This window comes from Meriones unguiculatus, chromosome 4, assembly GCF_030254825.1.
Source record: "Meriones unguiculatus strain TT.TT164.6M chromosome 4, Bangor_MerUng_6.1, whole genome shotgun sequence".
Lineage (NCBI taxonomy): Eukaryota > Metazoa > Chordata > Mammalia > Rodentia > Muridae > Meriones > Meriones unguiculatus.
Window position 1 is genome coordinate 39349806 of NC_083352.1, and position 18745 is coordinate 39368550.

General features: G+C 45.9%; 1 protein-coding gene across 19 annotated transcripts in view; it reads right to left on the bottom strand.

Moving 5' to 3' along the window:
- Positions 1-1962: 1962 nt before the first annotated feature.
- Tenm3 (teneurin transmembrane protein 3) overlaps positions 1963-18745 on the bottom strand; it is a 2741632-nt gene continuing 2724849 nt past the window's right edge. For all 19 annotated transcript variants that reach the window (XM_060381770.1, XM_060381769.1, XM_060381766.1 and 16 more), the window contains 4 exons: positions 15577-15873; positions 10900-12511; positions 8071-8201; positions 1963-5532 (listed from right to left, as the gene is read on the bottom strand). In XM_060381770.1, the coding sequence (XP_060237753.1) occupies positions 4777-5532; positions 8071-8201; positions 10900-12511; positions 15577-15873 (2796 nt within the window). In that variant the 3' untranslated portion in view covers positions 1963-4776. The remainder of the gene's footprint in view (positions 5533-8070; positions 8202-10899; positions 12512-15576; positions 15874-18745) is intronic.

Sequence of the window (18745 nt, forward strand, 5' to 3'; positions counted from 1 at the left end):
GGACCACTTGTAAATCCTGTCAGCTCGATGCAGTGAGCTAGGTTAGATGGAAATGGCCTTCGTGGGTGGAATTCAGGAAATCTCTGCACACCTGTAAAAGGAATGTGAGCTCCCCTCCTAAGGGGGCTGGATGCCTGTGGCCGCTCACAATTCACCCCCTAAGCAGGAAGACTGCAACCAAGCCAGTCTCTTGCCCTAGCACTCACAATTTATACTTCCAATTTCAATTTTCCTCTGCTTAGATCCCAGAAGGATTTATTAAATTTGCTTTGTGGAGCCCATTAACTCTAAACTGAATAATGATGTTACTTTAAGCTCAGCACCGGTTTGTAGTAAATTCTCTATACACAGGGCTCTCGGAACCCTGTACTCCTCCATGACAGAATTTTAAGTCAGTTCATAAATAAAAAGGTTTACTCAATCTACCTAAAAGTTATTAGTAATTAACTGACGCCAAGAGGCCATCGCTCGTAGAGGCGGTGAATAACAAATGGGAATGTTGGTTGGCGACAGAGGATATTCGTTCTGGGGCTTGAACTGGGGGGAGGAAATTCCAGCAGCGCATCAGAACCTCTTTGGCCCTCCGGCCTTGCGCTGTGGTTAAAGTGAGAAAGACTGATATAAACAACCTGAAGTTTTTTACCACGGCCTTGGTAAAAAGGTCAAACAAGTGACTTAGGGAAGATCCCTAGCCCTTCCTTTAGAAACGATGGGCATTCGCTAACTCGGGCAAGAGCCTGGAACTGTATGTCGTGCAACAGGGCTCGTGATGTCTCCAGAACTCTCTGGGGAGTGTTACTGGGAGAGAGAATCTTTGCTCATTTTGGCTTTGAACCCCTCCCACACCACTTGAAAAAACTCACTGAAACTTCTCCAAGTTCCTTCTCCCTCACCATCTAGAATTCACCACATGCTGTGGACTGAGCTCCCTTTTCCTTCAGGACGGTGTGGTGGAGTTTAGGTGTTTGTGGAAGGGCTATGATCTTGCCACTCTGTCCTTCAAGGCCCTCCAGGAGAGGGCTTGCCTCGCTCTGCAGGAGCCTAGCTGCCGTTCATTCCATCTCACCTGGGTTGGGTGGTGGCAGTTCACCGGTGGGCTGTGTCCAAAAAGGACAGCCAACTCTGACCGTTGCTCCAGTGGTTTTTGTCACAGATAACACACAGTGAACGTAAACACAGAGGCACATTTTCCTGTGGAAGTGCCATGTTTGGTACCCAGTTCATTATCTAAAATTCACTTCCACTACTGTTCTTGGCTCAGACAAGGAAAGCATTGTAGCTAGGAAGGGTTGGAATATGTTTGTTTTTTTTTTGTGGGGTTCCTGTGCCTCGAGCATATTAAACTCTAATTTGAGAAGAAACCGGACCCTTCTGCTGAGTGGAGTGACCTGATTCCAGCAGCAGCCACACGGTACTAAGTTGAGGTTGTCACCGTGAAGCAAGCATGGGGGAATCTGCCTTTTCATACTAGAATCAAAGCTCCGGCCTGTCAGCCTGGAATTGCTGAACAAAGCAAACCCTAATCAGTCGGTCTATATGTAGATTTAGACATCTCCAGGAGGCTGAGAACCTATCAGCCCAAACTGATTATTCTAATCAAGTGTTTTAATTAAGCACACTCAATGCCAACATCACAGGAATGAGACCTGCTTTCCAGTAGTAATGGGTGATTTTTTTTTTTCAGTTCTTCTTTACAGTTAGTGTTTGGCTGTGTGGAGGTGTAGTTAACATTTTTCTAAAGTAGGCCAGGGGAAGAGTCCTCTGTGAAGGGTGCCCTTCTGAGCTGTCATTTCCACACTAAATACGAAAACAAAACAGAAAGCTAAACCCAGCAATAAAAGCTCTCGCCAGGTTGGCTGCAGAAGAACCATACCCCTAGATCTGCCTTCTTCTCCATCCGTGTCAAGCACACTAGCAATTCCAGCTAGTCAAGATTTGAAAAGAAAAATATATAAACACACACACATTGGGTTGGCTTTTATTGGAATGCCTAGATGCAATCTATAGTCATCAAGTTATGGAAAATTCAGGTCACATATAAAGTTAAGAAGGCAAATGAAAAGAACAATACAAATCAGACAAAAATTTACATCTCAAAATATCATGAAAGCATTTTGACTGGCTTTGCCTAAAATACTTTGAATATCAATTTCTTTTGTTTTTCTTTTTTTTTTAAGCTAATTCTTGTCATTATACAGTTCCCCGACCTCCCCCCAACTCTTAGAAAAAGATGTTTACATGTTCCCCAAGGTCACTGTTTCTTGTAAAAGCACGTCCAGACCACAAGCCTTTTCAGAAAGAAATAGGCTCATTATACCTACTAACAAGACACTAATCGGGTCGATTTGACTTCTTCTAAAATAAGCACCAGGAGACTCTCCAAATCTGTCATTTCTTGGTGCCCCGGAAAGACCAGTCCATGTCGAGAAGGGGTTAAGTGTGTAACTTCACTTCCTTCCTGTGACGTTACACACGCTCCTATTCATGGTCAGTACATCACAGACATGTATGGGAATTTAGACTCGGAGCCTATTTCACCCAAAAATACTTACAGCATGCTAAATAACAGTCCTGCGGAAGTCCTAGTCAACAGAACTGCGAACACCTAAGTTAACAGTTAAAAAATAAAACGTCAAACAGAGCCATGTTACGTGGTTTGAAATCTCATAGTTTTCTAAATTTGGGCTTCCTAGTACTGCCAAAGGTTTTTTTTTTGTTTTTTTGTTTTTTTTTTTTTCTTCCAGGATAAAAAATAGTAAAGCTAATCTGTGCTTTCATTCTAATAAAATATCAGCATTCATTAGAAGATTAATTACCTTGGTATGTCCTACCACATACACAGCGACAGGGATAGCACTGAGACTGTAGAGATTCAGTCGCTATTTCAAAACTTTTCCCAGCCAATCTGTTTAATAAACACGCCTACTGTGCAATTTAGAGTATGTGATACATACAAAGCAGTTAGAAAATTATTTTCAATACATCACTTGAACCTTTATATTTACGACATGTTCACTTGCTATATTTATCACCATTATACATAGAGGAAAACAGTGTGTACTATAGCTCAATGAACTGAGAAATATTTTCTAAAAATATTTTTGTGGCTGAATTTAGTGCTCACGAAAGATTCTTCAGAGTGGCTGGGTTGGCACAGAAGTGCGGATGGTGTCTATGGTGGAACTCCAAGCTTTCAGTCAGGGGGCACCGTTATCAGTTTTCCCCTCACTCCACCCCAGGCTACCCCTGGCCAGCACAGGCTGCCACTCAAGCCAGCCCCTATGGTGGTTGGGCCATGTGGGCTTACAGGAGCTTGCCTTCCTGCTTTGGTCCCACTTGCTGGCTTAAGGTAAGGGTCCAACTCCAAGACTCACAGAGAGTGATCTTGACTGGTCTGCGCCCCCACCCCTGGCTTACTACTGCTCGCTTTCTCTCTCTCCTAGATAGTAAGATAACATGTTCACGGTTACCATGACACCAAGTCTGTCCCTTCCCACAAATATTTCCAAGCAGCAGATTGTGTTCTCTTTCCTCCATCATGAAGTGGAGCTTCGAGGGACAATGATATAGTATTAAAAGCTCTGGCCAATTACATCAGCTTGACCTTTAGGGCCTAGAGAGGGTCAGAGAGCCTATTCCACCCCCCCTTGTCTTCTGTCTGTTCCCCTTTCCCCCAATATCTTCCATCACATTCCACCAGCCTTGAATGTCTACTCTGCCTCTTGGTCGATAATGGTTGAGGACAGTGGCCTGATGAAAAAGAGAAGGAAACAGAAGGGGTTCTTGGATTAGCCACCCTCTTAGGATTGCACTGTCCTATCTATCTAAGTGATAGAAAGTTGCACATTTTTTTTTTCAACCTAATACAAAAATATTAACACTTCTGGACATGATAGGCATAAGTTGTTATATCTCTACAATATAATAAGTTATACTGTACAGTTATAACAGATAACAAAAGGTGCAATCCTTTTTAAAAAAATCACACAGTTCACATGTTTTTATCATTTTATTTTTAAGTATAAACTTTTAAACACTTTACATAAATTAACTCCTCTGAGACTAATATTTGATGTACAGTAAATTGTAATTCATATAAAAATCCATAAACAACTTGTCTCACATAATTTACAAAAAAATCAGGGTTTCCTTTGCTTATCAGTGACAAGGATTGTATTCATCAGTTTTTCCCCTCCCAGGGCAAGCCATGTTAGTAAAATCCATTATTAAACCCCCGCCGAGGCCGACGGCCCTGTGCCAGTGTCCTCTTACGATGCAGCACGGGAAAGCAGTCGGGTTCTATAAACAGTAACTCTGCCCCCACGTTTAAAAACGAACAGATCTCTATATATCACATCCTAAGTACAGATGACTTCCTGTAAGCAAAGGTCGACAATTCAGTAATATCTGGAAACACCTTACGCATTTTTTTTTTTCATTTTTTTCATTTTAAAACCTTAGTTAAATACAGTGCCTTGAAGGTACAGAGGGCCACGGCAAAACGTTGCCTTTTTAATGCTTTTTTTTTTTTTCCTTCTCATACTTCCAGTCCAAATGAGTGCAGCGATATGCGTATGTAAACATATTCTTTAAAGCCGATCACCTTTAAGGTCATTCAGGAAAAGTTGTCTCTGTTTCTGGTCTGTGTTGCGTGTGTGTATGCGCTGTGTGTTGTGTGTGTGTGTGTCTGCAGAGCAGTGTCCTTCTGGAAAGGCTCTTTGGAGAGTCCGGTTGGGATTGTGCTACAGGAGACTGCGCGCAGGGCTGGCCCAGGGGTTACCTCTTGCCGATCTCGCTTTGTCGCAGGAACTGGATGTTGTTGGCGCTGTCGGCCAGCTCGGGGTACTGCTCCACCGACAGTACGTAGTACCCATCATAACCCTGCACCTTGCCGGCGCTCAGCAGCTGCCGCTTCTCGCCCTCCGTCCAGAGGCGCGCGCCCTCCTCGCCGTCGCGCACGCGCTGCTGCTCGCGCGCCCAGGCCCGGGCGAGCGCGCGCTGGCGAGCCTGCTCCAGGATGCGCGCCTTCTCCTCGTCCAGCGTCATGCCGTAGCGCACATGCAGGGCCAGCGCGCCGAACTGCATCTCCACGTCGGCGAACCTGCGAGTCCTGCCGTTCACCACCGTGGTGGACTGCGACACGGTCACGTTGATGCCGTTCTCCAGCGCCTTGCGGCCGCTCGTCAGCCGCAGGGTGCCCAGGTCGCTCTCGGGCGTGGTGGTCTTGATGAAGTAGTGGGTGTCCTTGCCCTCGATGGTGAAGTGCAGGTTCTCCAGGTAGAAGGCGTTGTTGAGCACGGCCGCCACCTTGATGCAGTCCTCGTTGGCGATGTTGAGCACGTTGGTCTGCACGCGGCCTTGGCTCACGGCCAGCATGACGCCCTTGCCGATGAGCGACTTGACCGTGGCGAACCACAACCACGACTGCTCGCCACCCGCCTTGCGTCGGCTCACCTGGACCTCGGCCATCTTCCCCAGGGACAGGAAGGCTTTGGCTTGCCTTGCCACTTGCTGCTGAACTCCAAAGATGGGCTGAAAGGCAGAACACGAGAGAGAAGAGGGAGGTTGAAAGAATGTCAGAAGGCAGATCCTGGTTGCTGGGAGCCACTCTTGCTGGCGATCTTCCTGTCCCTGACCACAAATAAAGCAGCTCCCCTCCCCTTCCCCCCATGCTCTACTCTCCACACTGGGGAGCTAGAGGGGAAGGAGGATCAAGGCTATCCTTGGCTGCCTAGTGAGTTCAGAGCTATTCTGAGCTAGTGAGCTACCAGAGACCCAAACCCCAACCAACAAGCAAACAAAACAGGGCTGACTGGAGGCGCAGAAGCCTTTGTTGACAATTCCTTGGCTCTAGAGGGACTAGAATGACACACTAGCAAGGATGGAATGGTATTGCCTTCCCTCATGGTGACTCTACTAGTTTTTACAATGTTCAAGAAGGGAGTTTATTGGCTGGTGAATGGCTCACTGGGTAAGAAATCCCTACTGCCAAGCCTGACCAAATCGTCCTCCGACCTCTGTGCATGTGCTGTTGCATGAGGTTATATGTACAACGCACAAAATAAAAAGGTAATAATAAAAAATTAAAGAACATCTTACAATCTCTCATAGCTTTTTTTTTTTTTCAAGGCAGACAAACTATATTATTATCTTTCATTTTATAATTCCTAGATGCTTTATTCTCAAACCACTCCGAGTGGGAAAGCCGGTCTACCAGGCCCATGGCAATAGTTTTCTCTCGGGAAGCTTCGGAGAAAGCCGCCGACAGGGAAAGGCTGGGGTCACCAGGCTCTTCCACACTTTGAAATGTCTGCGCTGTAAGTCCTCTGTGCCTCTTGTCCCACGGAACACAGTTTTTAGCTGAGAGTCACTGGCGTAATTGCAGAGCTGAGATGTGCAGAGATGTGTGTGAGAGGACTATGGGCCAGCTGGGCATGCAGTCTTAAACTTTGGAAAACAAGTATCTTAATGCACATCTGGAGACAGGGGACCATCTCCATGGGCAAACTGCTTGAAATTGGGGGTATTCTAACCCAGCCATTTCTTAAACCAACAGATGTTTGTTCCAGACAAATGGAAACATCTGTTTAGTTTGCAGTGCTGAGAGAAATGCCCTCCTCCCTTCCTGTGCCAGGGAGGCTGCCCACTGTCTTAATTCATGATCCCCCAAGCTGCTCTTATGGTGCACTTTTTTTTTTTTTTTTTTTTGACAGAGAACTTGAGCCACATTAAAAGGCTGCCTGGGGGGAAAAAAAGTCGGCAACTCTTTTTGTACCAGCAGACTCCAGAGCTTGCAGACATGTTCAAAAGTCATGCCCACTCAAATGCATTAGGAGGCCCTGGTTCAACTTCAAGGCACGTTGTCAGGGCCAGATAGATCTGTAGTTAGCAATGTTAAAATGAGGGTTGGCGAGAAGGCTCCTGGATGAAGTGCACATTGCTCTTGCCGAGGACGGGGGTTGGGTTACCAGTGCCAACGTCTGGCTACCCACAACCGCCTGTAGCTCTCCTTCCAGGGCATCCTATGCCCTCTTCTAGACTCGACATCCAAGGGCCCCTTGCCACTACATATGCACATTTCTGTAAATGCAGCTTAAAAAAAAATCTTGGGAAAAAAAAAAAAAAGGAAGCAATGTTAGAAGCTTGATGGATTTTGTTCATTAAATAAAGATGCCACTGAAACAGTTTTTTTTAATGTTAAGAATGAAACTTTATCAGAAAAATGTATCTCTGAGCACTGTATATGCCATGTGTGTATTTGCGTGTCTTAATCATGATTGCCTCTTTGTATTCATGAAAGTGGTAGGAAATTGCTCCAGGTGGGGATTAACTTTTCTAGGAACTCGGAGCTCTCCTTATCATTAAGAGGTAACCCAATTTCTTGATCTCTAATTATTCTTGCTTTGAGCTAGAAGTCCTGGTGTTTTGTTGGGCATTCTTTTCTGAGCTCTGAATGATGGGAGTTAAAGAGCCACTTCCTGACACAGCAGTTTCGACTCTGCAATTTCCCATTCTATTTCTTAGGTTATTTCTCACAACAGGGTCAGGCCTCCTGATCTGTTATTTTTCAGGAAAACTCTATGAACACCTGCTTGTAGACAGAGCCTTACTAGAGGACATTTTTATTTTTATTTTCTGCAAATGCCGTCGTGGCACTGTTTGTGGGCTGCTAATTTGAAATCTGAATTCCCCCTTCTCCTGTTTATTGAATCTTGCCTTCAGCTCCCAGGTGCCATAAATGCTTTTTCCTGGGGTTCTCTGCAGAAACCCTACACACACAAAAACACAGGCTTCTGCATTTTATTGCCTTTTGATAGTGTATTTCAATGCTTTTATTAGCATTACTAGAAACAGATTTGGCCTGTTTAACAGGCCCCTAGCATGCTGAACAGAAATGCGGTGGAACTGTCAGTTTTCCTTCCTCAGAAGTGTGGAAAAAGAAAGAAGAAAAGAAGAAAGAGAAGCTGGTTTGGGTACAGTCTGCACAAGGGGAGTTCCATGAAATCTGGGTAAAGAAGACACAAGTATGCCATTCACCGCATTCTCTTCCTTTCGCTTTTTGGTTCTTACCGGCACATCTTCCCACTGCTGACTCTTCACAAGTTCATATGAAGGTTCTGTTAAATCAAATTTGGGAACAGGGAATCCAGGAATAGCATTGTGCAAATGGAAGCCAAATGTCACCAGCCAGCTGTTAACATCTAGGAGAAGAACACACAGAATCAAAGGTGTTAAGAGTTTACCGGGCACCTTCACGAATTTACATCCTGACCTTCAAAACAAAACAAAACAACAAAGAACCAACAAAAAAAAAATCCCCCCAAAACCCAATTTCACAAATAATCAACTGCAAAGAAGCCTGTGCTTGCCTTCCTCCTGCCATTTTAAACCCACAGTCTATTTTTAGACATGCAGACAGTAACCTCCACAGCAGAACTATGGCAAATGCTGTAGAAAATGGAGGGTAATAGATACTCACTTAGACAGAGTAGATAAACTGTCAGAGGCGCAAAATTGCATCCTGTGCCAGGAACAGTGATAAAAACAGCAACGCCCAGTGGCGTGAGAATTCAAGACACAGATGCCGAAAACGAATGGAGTTTGTAGTTAGTAGTGGCTGGTCATCGGTAGGAGCTGTGTGACTGGGGGTACCTGGATGCCCACAACCCATTTTTCTATTAGTGAAAACCCCAAGACTGAGAGCACAAAAATGCACAGTTGGTTCGAATTCAAAGAGGAAGGCTAAAAGCTGGCAACCCTGGCCGAGGGCAACTGGCGTGCCTGCTTACCATCAGCTTTGACTTCAAAGGCTCGCTGTGCACAGGTGGAGACTAACTTTTTTTGGGGGAGAGGACATGGAAACCTTTAAAAAATGGTATTTTTCAAATATTGCCACGTGACTCCAAAAGCCATTAAGCAAAGAATAAGGCTTTTATTCTCTTCTGGAGGTTATGATTTACAGGGCCACTCGGCCGGCTTGCCGCTTCATGAGTACAGTTGGGCGTAGATTATTTTATATATTAAGCACATTGCTGGAAAATTTGAAATTGCATTTCACCTAATATATTTTATGCTGTTCCATCTCTCTTTTGATGTTTTTCAGAAAGTGCTGCAACGGCATTCCCTGCAGTCCACGTTGCTAGGAGAAGATGAATTCAGGGGCTTTCTACTCATTCAGTCAGCCCCTGTCAGCACCCCTCAAATAACCAGTGGTAAACTGCTTGTCAGAATGATGGAGAGCTGCTAGCTTCCCATTTCCTTCTTTAGGGCACAAACTCTCACCTCATTGCCAGGCTGGCAGGTCCTTTGTCCAGGTGTCACATGGCTACAAAATCAGCGGTGTTCTCCCTGTTAAATGGGGGTGGCAGTGTGTGTGTGTGTGGGGGGGGAGAAATCTCCACAGGGTTCACAGCGGATGGAAAAGTGCTACCTTCCTGTGAGAGTGAATATACAATTATGGTGTGTGTGTGTGAGGGTTTATGTTTGGGGAGGTATTCCGTCTCCCAATGTTGACTGTTGAGCAAAGTTTCTCATACTCTGAACAGTGCGGCTACCAACACGTGGTTACCTGAAAGCCAGAGTCTTTAGCATTGAAAGGCACTGCCAAGATCATGGGAGCTGAGTGTGAGTGTGTGCTGACTGAGAACACCACAGTGCGTTGCTGAAGCTGAGGGAAGGGACTTACAGCCAGCCACGTGAAAGGGAGTGAGGACAAGCTCTGTGCCATTTGGAAAGTTGGGAAGCAGATTCTGCACAACAGGGTGGCATTTTGGACACCCGCCCTGAGGAACGAAAGGACACGTTGGTGTGCCTCAAACACTGAGCCGGAAAAGAGGCAGGCTGATGGGGCACCTGACACAAGCCAAAACAAGGGAGAAAAACCTCAAGCCGAAAACAACTAGAAAAGACAGAGAGCTAAGTTACGGCAGTATAAACCACACGTGGAAGGCTGGAGGCAGGAGAATTTAAAATTCTTGGAGAAGAGGGTGGAAGATGCCAGTTCAGGACAGGGGATCGTCACAGAGCTTGTGAGACCCTGCCTGTGCTTCATCACATGCTTCTGTGGTGGTGGAAGCCCACGCTGATTCTTCGTGTCTTCACTATGAGAGAGCCACATGGCTCACACCTTAGAAAGACCCTCGTTCTAGAGCCTGACCACTAAGTTAGTGGTCACCGTGGAAGAAGACAGAACTGAGAAACCAGGTCCTCTGACTAAGCAAATGCTGGGAGACATTGCTCCATCACTGTCCTGAAAGGGATGGTGGAACCTTGGAGAGGTGGAGGATGTGGGAGGTCTTTATGCCACTGTGGTCTGCCCTCGAAGGAGATTCTGGGGCTGAGATCTCTTTTTCTGCCCCGCCCCACAACTTCCTGGCTGATCACTTCCTGGCTTCCTCCCCCATGTACTCAGCCTGGCTGTGCTGCTTTGGTTGGAAGCACTGGGGCCAATGGGACTCCCAAGCTGTGAGTCCTCATAAACCTTTCTTCCTTGTGAGTGACTATCTTGGAAATTTTGTGGTAAAGACTGAAAGTGAACTAACTAATGCAGCAACTGAGACTCGGACAAAAAAAAAAAATTAGACTATAAAGCCCACAGCGCTGTAGAGATGAAACAAGATTGGTATTTCAATTTTGGGAATCTGAATTTAGCATGTTTTCTGCTCTCTGTATCTCTTCTGTTCCTTAGATGATTGAATTCCATGTCATTTCTGAAACTATGGCCTTGAGCATAGTCAGGCAGAGTAGGAAGTAACTGTATTTCATTTTCCCTTTGTGGTTTCTCTATGGATCCGTAGAGAAATGAATGCATCCAAAAGGTCAAGTCTAGTTACTTTGTGTATTAATGTAACGGTAATAGTAATTTAGCACTTGGAAAGGAAAAAAAAAATGCCATCTCACCTGTGATGTAGTCTTTCACATCATGAATTTTGCTTGCAGGGTTGTTATTCCGAAACATATACAGGTTAAAAGGAGCTGGGTCCTTTCCGATTCTTTTCCAGATTTCGATGTCCGGTGTCGTCCATCGTCCTGCCAAAATGTCGTAATCTCTTTCTCCGAAATGGATCAATTTGGTGAGCGGGTCGTACAGGCCTCCGTGGAACCCGATCACCAGCTGAAAGTCAATGTTGGAGTCAAAGTAGATCTCCCCGTAGGCGGTGTACTGGATCTGTTTCAGCATGAGCCCGTTGCTGCTGAAGACGGCCAGCGGTGTGCCAGTGTTGTCCGAGGCGATGTAGAACTCGTCCCCGCTGCTGATCTCCATGGCGAAAAGATGTCCTTGGAGGTCGTAGTAGAGGGAGGTGATTTCTGAACTTGAGTGGTTGTAGACGTGAGTAATCCGAGTGGGGTAGGTCAGGTCGGCGTAAAAAAACTGCAGGTGCTGCCCCAGGCTGGTTTTGCTGGACACGCGCCTTCCCAGGCCGTCGTACCGGTAGATCACCGTCCAGCCGCTGCCCTTACTGTAGACTCGAGTCAGGAGCCCCTTGGAGCTGTATTCGAAGATTTCCGTGCCCCTCTGACGCAGAAAGCCGTCTTCATCCAGCCGGTACTGAACGTCCCCCAGACGGGTGATTCTGTCCCGCAGGTCGTAGCGAAGGGGCGTCAGGCGGGCACTGCTGCTGGGGTTCAGGAGGTGGAGGTTCCCGTTCAGGTCATAATTGTATCGCCACATGATCTTCTCGTTCAGGTAGACCGTTTGGAGCTGTCCATCAACATCGTATTCATAAGCGTATTTGGTAGTGTTGGCAAAGGGCCCTATTTTAATCTCTCTCTTGGTGACCCGGCCCATGTTATCATACTGAATTGTAATCCAGTACATGAGGGACCTGAATATCTCATACTGGATCTCCTTGATGCGGCCGTGAGCGTCAAAGTGCTTCGTGTAAGTCATGACGGCGGTGGAGATGATCTGGTTGATGTCATAGTATATGACCCCAAACTTTCCAAACTGCTCGACTTTGCCAGAAATGTCATCAAACTGGTATAGATCAATGGGCAATGGGGTCTCGTTGATGACACCCTGCATGCTGGTCACTCGAAAGCTGTTGTCATAGCTATAGTCAAATCTTGCATTTACCATCCCATCTTCACTAAAGCGGAAAATCTGTCTGTCAATCAGGGGGCCGATTTGCCTGTACCTAATGGTGCAAATAAACCCATCACTCTGAAGGTTTACTGTTTTCAGGACTCCTGCTGTTTCATCGTAGGTAAAACTGACCCTTGTGCTATCGTATAAGATTTCCGACAGCCTGGTCTGCCTTCTGTACTTGAATAAGACCCTCCGGCTTGTTCCCAGGAAAGCTGTTTGCAGAAGCAGCCCTTCCTCGTTGTAGTCCGTGATGATGGAGGCATTGCTCTCCGGGGGGTTATATATGTTGCGGTAGTAGCCAATGGACCGGATGGTCTGCATGGTGTGCCGAGCCACGCTGGGCATGGTGATGGCAGACAGGCGGTCCCACATATCGTATTCGAAGATGTACTGCCGCTGGCTATGGAGCAGAAGGACCATGGACTGTGAAGAGAACACAGGCTGTCATCCGGGGTTTGTGAATTGGGGCGGCGGGGGGGGGGGGGGAAGGGACGGGGGCACGGTGGCACAAAAGCAGATTTAGTGACCACAGGCATACATGGAAACATTCCACTGGAGAAAATGGTTTCCGTTTTAATTGGGTTATCTTCGACCTTACACGGCGTTAACGATCCCCTGCCTAATTTGCTTAGATGCTTAATTGTGAAGGGTTCCACAGTCAGTGGCTTAAGATTCATAATGTGCTACTTGTCATGATTGCGCCATTCTTTTCCCAGGCTTCCCCAGCCAACCGGCAGATTGTCAATGGACTTGGAGAAGCCACAGCGCAGGCACGAACCAAGCTGGTTTGAAGACAATATTTCAAGGGGAAAATAGCAGAGGGGAAATGCAATCCTATCTATAATTAGCAATTATTTAGTAAGGTGGCTTTCCCCCTCGTTTGACTAAAGAGCCACTCAAATCAGGCTTTAATTTCCTGTGTGTTTGGGGGAGGAACAAAGCCAAAATATTTATGAAGAAGAGACATAAAATTAGCCTGAAATGAATAATGTGTACATAAAGCATCAATGTCAACAAACAGGGCTAAATTAGCCCCACGGTGAATCAGAGTCGTACATGCCCTTCATGGAAATATGGATTTAGATATGGTGTCTAAATCTGGGATCTGTACAGATGACTCTACGTTTCAATAATTCCTTTTGCAGACACCAAATCTGAATTACCCTTCTGGTACTCCCATAATGGTTTCTAGGTTCTCTAAGTGTTGGTATTGAATTATGAAAAAAATAGACATACAAATAAAAATAATCTCTACTGTCCTCACCCAGGTTGAGTACACAAAGACAGACGGCATCAGCTTGTTGAAGCACCATGAGAGAAGGTCAGCCGTGGGGTCGGCTGAGTGAGGCCCAACCGTAATGCAGGCCTGGGGAGGTTCTCCCTGTGATAAAGTTTCCTCTGACCCCATAGCCAACAGCAAGGACCGTGAGGACAAACTCTTGATTCTGGCATGGAAATGTGTAATAATCTTTTGTCAAGACTCCTTGTTTCCATTTCATACTCTATTAAAAAATGGTTCTTAAGATGTAGGTTCCGGAAGACTCTTCTCTGGCCATGAGCAGGCAAAATTTTTTACATGGAACTTGTTACAGATCTGAAATGTCACCTAAAGACCATCTGTCGATGAGTTGGTTACCAGCCTGTGGTACTACCGGGAAGTTGGGAAGACCCATTACGTCACTGGAAATGTGCCTTTGAAGGGACATTGGGACCCTCAAGTCTTCCTTGCATTCCCTTTACTTCCTGGTTGCCGTGAGATGAGCAACTTTGCCTGACACATGCTCCTTATTACGTTATCTTATCTCCCAGTTAGGCTTATCTTCCCTGTAACAGTGAAGCCAAGTGATGGTGGGCTGAATCCTCTGAAGCTGAGAGCTAAAATCTTTCTTCGGAACAGGTCATCACCTCGGGCATTTTGTCACAGTTACAGAAAGCTGACTAACACACAGCTTGTATTTTTCTGAGGAAGGCCTGATCAACCCTCTTTGCTCTCCTTTAAACACTTTAGGCCACACTGTGACAATAACAGTTGTCACTGTTGTTGTGTGAGGGTTGAGTATTTCTACTCCACGTAATGTGCTTAGTCTAAACGAGGTCAATGTTCCTGTCTCTTCCCCTCATGCTTGGAGAAGTCCCCCTGGGGCTGCTTAGATTGGAGTCTGAAGTATCTCTCAGGTAGCAAGATACATTCCTAGACAAGCCTGTGTACAGGGAGCTTACTCTGTGGTCTCCAAACAGCTGCTCAGTGGCTATCGCGCGATGATGGGCTAGAAGGGGTCTGTAATCAAACAGGTATAGTCCGTGGCCCAGAGTGAATCTCTGCTAAAGAGCAGAGACACAGCCTGGCCAGGAGGATCCTTGCTGGAAGTATTTAGAGTTGGTAGGCTTCCTTAAGACTGTGGCATCCTACCTTGAGCTCTGATTCAGGGGCCTGTGAGGTAGATATGCTCACGGGTAAAGAGGGCTGTAAGGTGTTCTGCAGAGATCTCTGGTAGAGAATTGCTGAGGTGAATGCAGCAGCAATTTGCATGGCTCATAATTGTCCTGGAGGACGAACATTTCCGTGCATAACTTTTAACATCCGCACGGCTAGAGGCAGTGAATGTCAAGAGCTGAGGCTGCGACTCAGGCACCGTGTGACAGGGAGTACGCTGGCGGAAGATTTGAGGCACGTAAGGCCTCAAAACCAAGTCGTTTCCTATGGCTGATGCTTGCCTCAGAGGCAGAAGAGACATCTGCAAAAATGCTCTTTGGTGGATTCTGTTCCTTAAGAAGTGAGCTGTAGGAAATGGTCCAGTCCCATTTCCCACCCCCACCCTTCGCCTTTCCATTCCTCTTGACCCTCACCCCAACTTCAGGCTGCACAGCTTAGCCCACTGCCACGTGCAGCTCTAAATCTCCGTCTGTGGCACTGTGCACAGATCTGAAGAATGGGAAAGAGCCCAAGTTATGATGCTTTATCTCTTACATGCAAACGAAAGAGAGACACCACGCAGGATCTGAGAGCGCGGCTTTCCAGGAAAATAGCCTCTTCTGCTTAATAATGCATAAATAGGCCCTACATGCTTTTTATGGTTATTTTGAAGCCCTGCCAGAGACAACACACAACTGACAGTTTTAACTGTGCTAATGCAAGCTCTCTCCTAAATGAAAGAGCCGGAGCAGAAATTATTTACAAATGACTTGCAAGCTCTGGGTCTAATTTGTGAATGTTGTCAGTGTATGAGCTTGGCAGGTGGATAGTGTTAGTGCTTGTTTGTTTACAGCATAAATCACTTAAAAGGGTCTCAGATAGTAGAACTTAACTAAGGCGAAACTCTTCCACTAATACAGAAATTCATCAGCCCGCACCCCTGTGACTGCCACGGCGATACTCAGAATAATAAATGGCGCCCAGTCACGTGTTGCCGCTTCCTCTCCTCATCGAGCTCTGGGGGAGTGTTGGAAAATACTCATCATCTCACCCGAACACCACAACGCAGGCATACCTTCTCCAGGTACGTGTAACTCCACGTTTTCCCATCAGCAAAGACCCGAGAGACAATCCTCCCCTGCCCATCGTAGTCCACTTTTTCGCTGGTCGTTCCTCTCTGGATGCTGGAGATCTGTCCGGTGGATGAGTAGGTGACGTTGACGGCCATCAGCTTGCTGCTAGGCAACCAGAGAGTTGGGTGCCCCGACGTGTCATAAGCGATCCTCAGGAGGAATTTCCGATGGTCATCGTAGATCTTTTCGGTCTTGGTGGTCCGGTCAAAGTCCACTGAGAGGAGGTTTCGCCCATTGACCTGTCACCAAACAAAGCGAGATGGAGTACATCTCCTCATTCTGGGACTAGCCACTTCTCACCCGTCAGAGGTCCCAGCATTGTTCAAACACGGTTTACGGTGATTGATTCTCTTTGTCAGTAAATTAATTTAACAAATTTTTAGATACAAGTACAAGGTAATAGATGAACTGCTCTTTCACAAGGTTTGATTAAGCAGAAAGGCAGCCTGGCATTTGTCCAAAGCTGTTTCAATTAAATTTTGTAAACTAAGAGCAACAGAGAGAGAGAAAGAGAGAGAGCTCAAAACGTGCTTGCTTTAAAGACTTTCCAGCGATAAACACAACACTCTGTATAAATCACTCCAAGCTCCTCCTCCAAAAGGACAAAGAAAACAGTAATTACTTAGTGAATTAATCATAACTACATTAAATAAAACAGTGGTAAACGTGCCTCTAACCCTTTGAAGTGCAGTTAAGTACAAGTTGGAGCCCACATTACTGTAAATTATTAATGAGTTGAACTAGCAGGAGGTTACAAATATGATCATCGCTTTGGGCCAAGTACTGAAAACTTGCAATTTTTTAGAGCGTTGTTTTCTTTTGATAACATCTGGGTAACTGGCCCGGACTTTAGAGTTCTTTTCTATCACATATCCAATGGTCTGGACATTGTATTTAAGTTGTAAATCTAGCACTGTATCCTTGCAATCTGTCTTCTCATGGCTGCGTGCCACGTCCAGGATCTTGGACGAGATCTGGCTGTTACTGTCTGTGACGTGAGACATATATCCACGGGCCGGCACTCACCGCTGCAGTGCAAGTGTGGTGCTCATTGAACTCTACTTTGCAGTGTCTGCAGACAGAACTCTGAAGAGAAGAGACCATGAGGTCGTTCAGGCCTTCTGTGGAAGCTTTGTGGGGATGGTAGTCTGTACACAACGAAACTCTCAATAGATGTTTAATTGCTAAAAATTAAATGGAACCACCTTGACAGTCCATGGCCACATTTTAACCTGAACTTTTAGAACTGACAAATGAACAGCTTGAGGTGATTGGTTTTATATATATAACTATATAAAACACTATAAGATATATATATATTTACGTGGTTTGTTTTGCCAAAACCTAGGATGAAATTCGGTTGTCAATGTAACAGTATAAGGAGGTGGAGCCTTTAAGAGGGATCATGTTTCAACAGATTGAAAGAGTTCTCACAGGAACCTCAAGGTCAGGCTCTCACAGGGCTGTTCTTTGACCCTTTCTAATCATTTGTTCTTCTACTTCTTGTCTTGAGGCTTTTAACAGAACCCAAGCGGATGCTTATGCTATGATTTTGGATTTCTAGGATGGCTGGCTAAAATAAGTCTCTTTTCCTTTGTAAACTACGTAGCGTCAGACATTCTGTTACAGCAACAGAAAACAAAGTAAGACATATATACCATATTTCTATACAAACACAACATAACACACACACACACACACACACACACACACACACACACACACACACATACGATGTTCACATCTGTAACACCTGTATTTACAATACAACCATAGCTTGCTTGTTCCTGGGAGCAAAATACCTGAAAGAGTAACTTAAGGGAGGGAAGACTGATTTTAGCTCACAGTTCAAGTTTGTTCAGTCAATCAGGGATGAAGATGGGCACAGTGGAGGGAGTCAGGAGATGGGAAGAATGGTGGGATTGGGCCGGCTTTCCCCTCGCCCCTTTTTATTCACTAATAGGGGTGAAGGGCATGTTTTCCGGCTTCAGTTAATTGTCTACGGAAATACCCAGGGACATGCTTCTGCCAGAAGATCCTCAGTCCAGTTATGCTGACTGTCTACCCCTTGTCACCCTGAGACCCAAACACATCACTTTAAACCACAGTGCAGGTATGTACAGGTATGTATATGATATACACATACATTTGTGTAAAATTAGCTTTTGCCTTCTATCACCAATGTTAATTGCTTTCCAAGCAGAAACATTCCCTGAAGCCTCAACTCTTCTAACTAGCTGTTCAAGGGGAAAGGTGTGAAGTCCACGGAGAGGTGTGGTGTCAGTCTTAAAGAAATGAGTTTTTTTGGGGGGGAAATACTTCAGAGTGGTGAGTTACAAATAATGAGAAAGGGCAGAGACCAATAGATGAAGTGGCCCTGTATTTTCTGCCCTCTCAGATAAGAGTCTATAAGGAGGAAGAAAACCACTACCTTGTATCATGGCAGAAACTTGTGCATATCAAGGTGGTGTGTGTGTGTGTGTGTGTGTGTGTGTGTGTGTGTCTCCGTCCATACTGGAAGTCCCAGGCGTTCCAGAGCCTGACCTCCAGGACTGACAAGGCCTAGGAGCAGCCTGCCACTGGGCTTTCAAACCCCCCTGCATCTGTTTTGTCCATCTGCAAACACAGAAGTTGGGCTGGATCCCTGAGGCACTGTGCAGTGATTTTCCTGGACTGTGAAGCAGCCAGCTGGAGGCTCCCTGCCCTTCCCTCTTCTGACGAGGGACCCCTCTCCATCAGTTGCTCCCTGCCGAGGGGAGTTCGGCCACTGCAGGATGCTTTGGAAAGAAGCAACAGCGGATATCACAAGCATCTTTTCTCAAGTCTGCAGGGAGGTCTGAGAGCAAACCAACCTGATAATTGATAGGGTCAAGTAATTCAGCTCATATATACATTGTTTTCTGTGCAAGAAGCCTTGATAGGTCAACCGCACTTCAGTGTATGGCCCCATCTCTCTCTCTCTCTCTCTCTCTCTCTCTCTCTCTCTCTCTCTCTCTCTCTCTCTGTGGGCATCACAAAATAGACTCAGTGGGTTATTTTAAAAAAAATACAAAGTTGGGAGAGGCAGAGGGAGGGTGGATTCCTGAGGAGAAGTTGGAGGAAGAGTCCGGG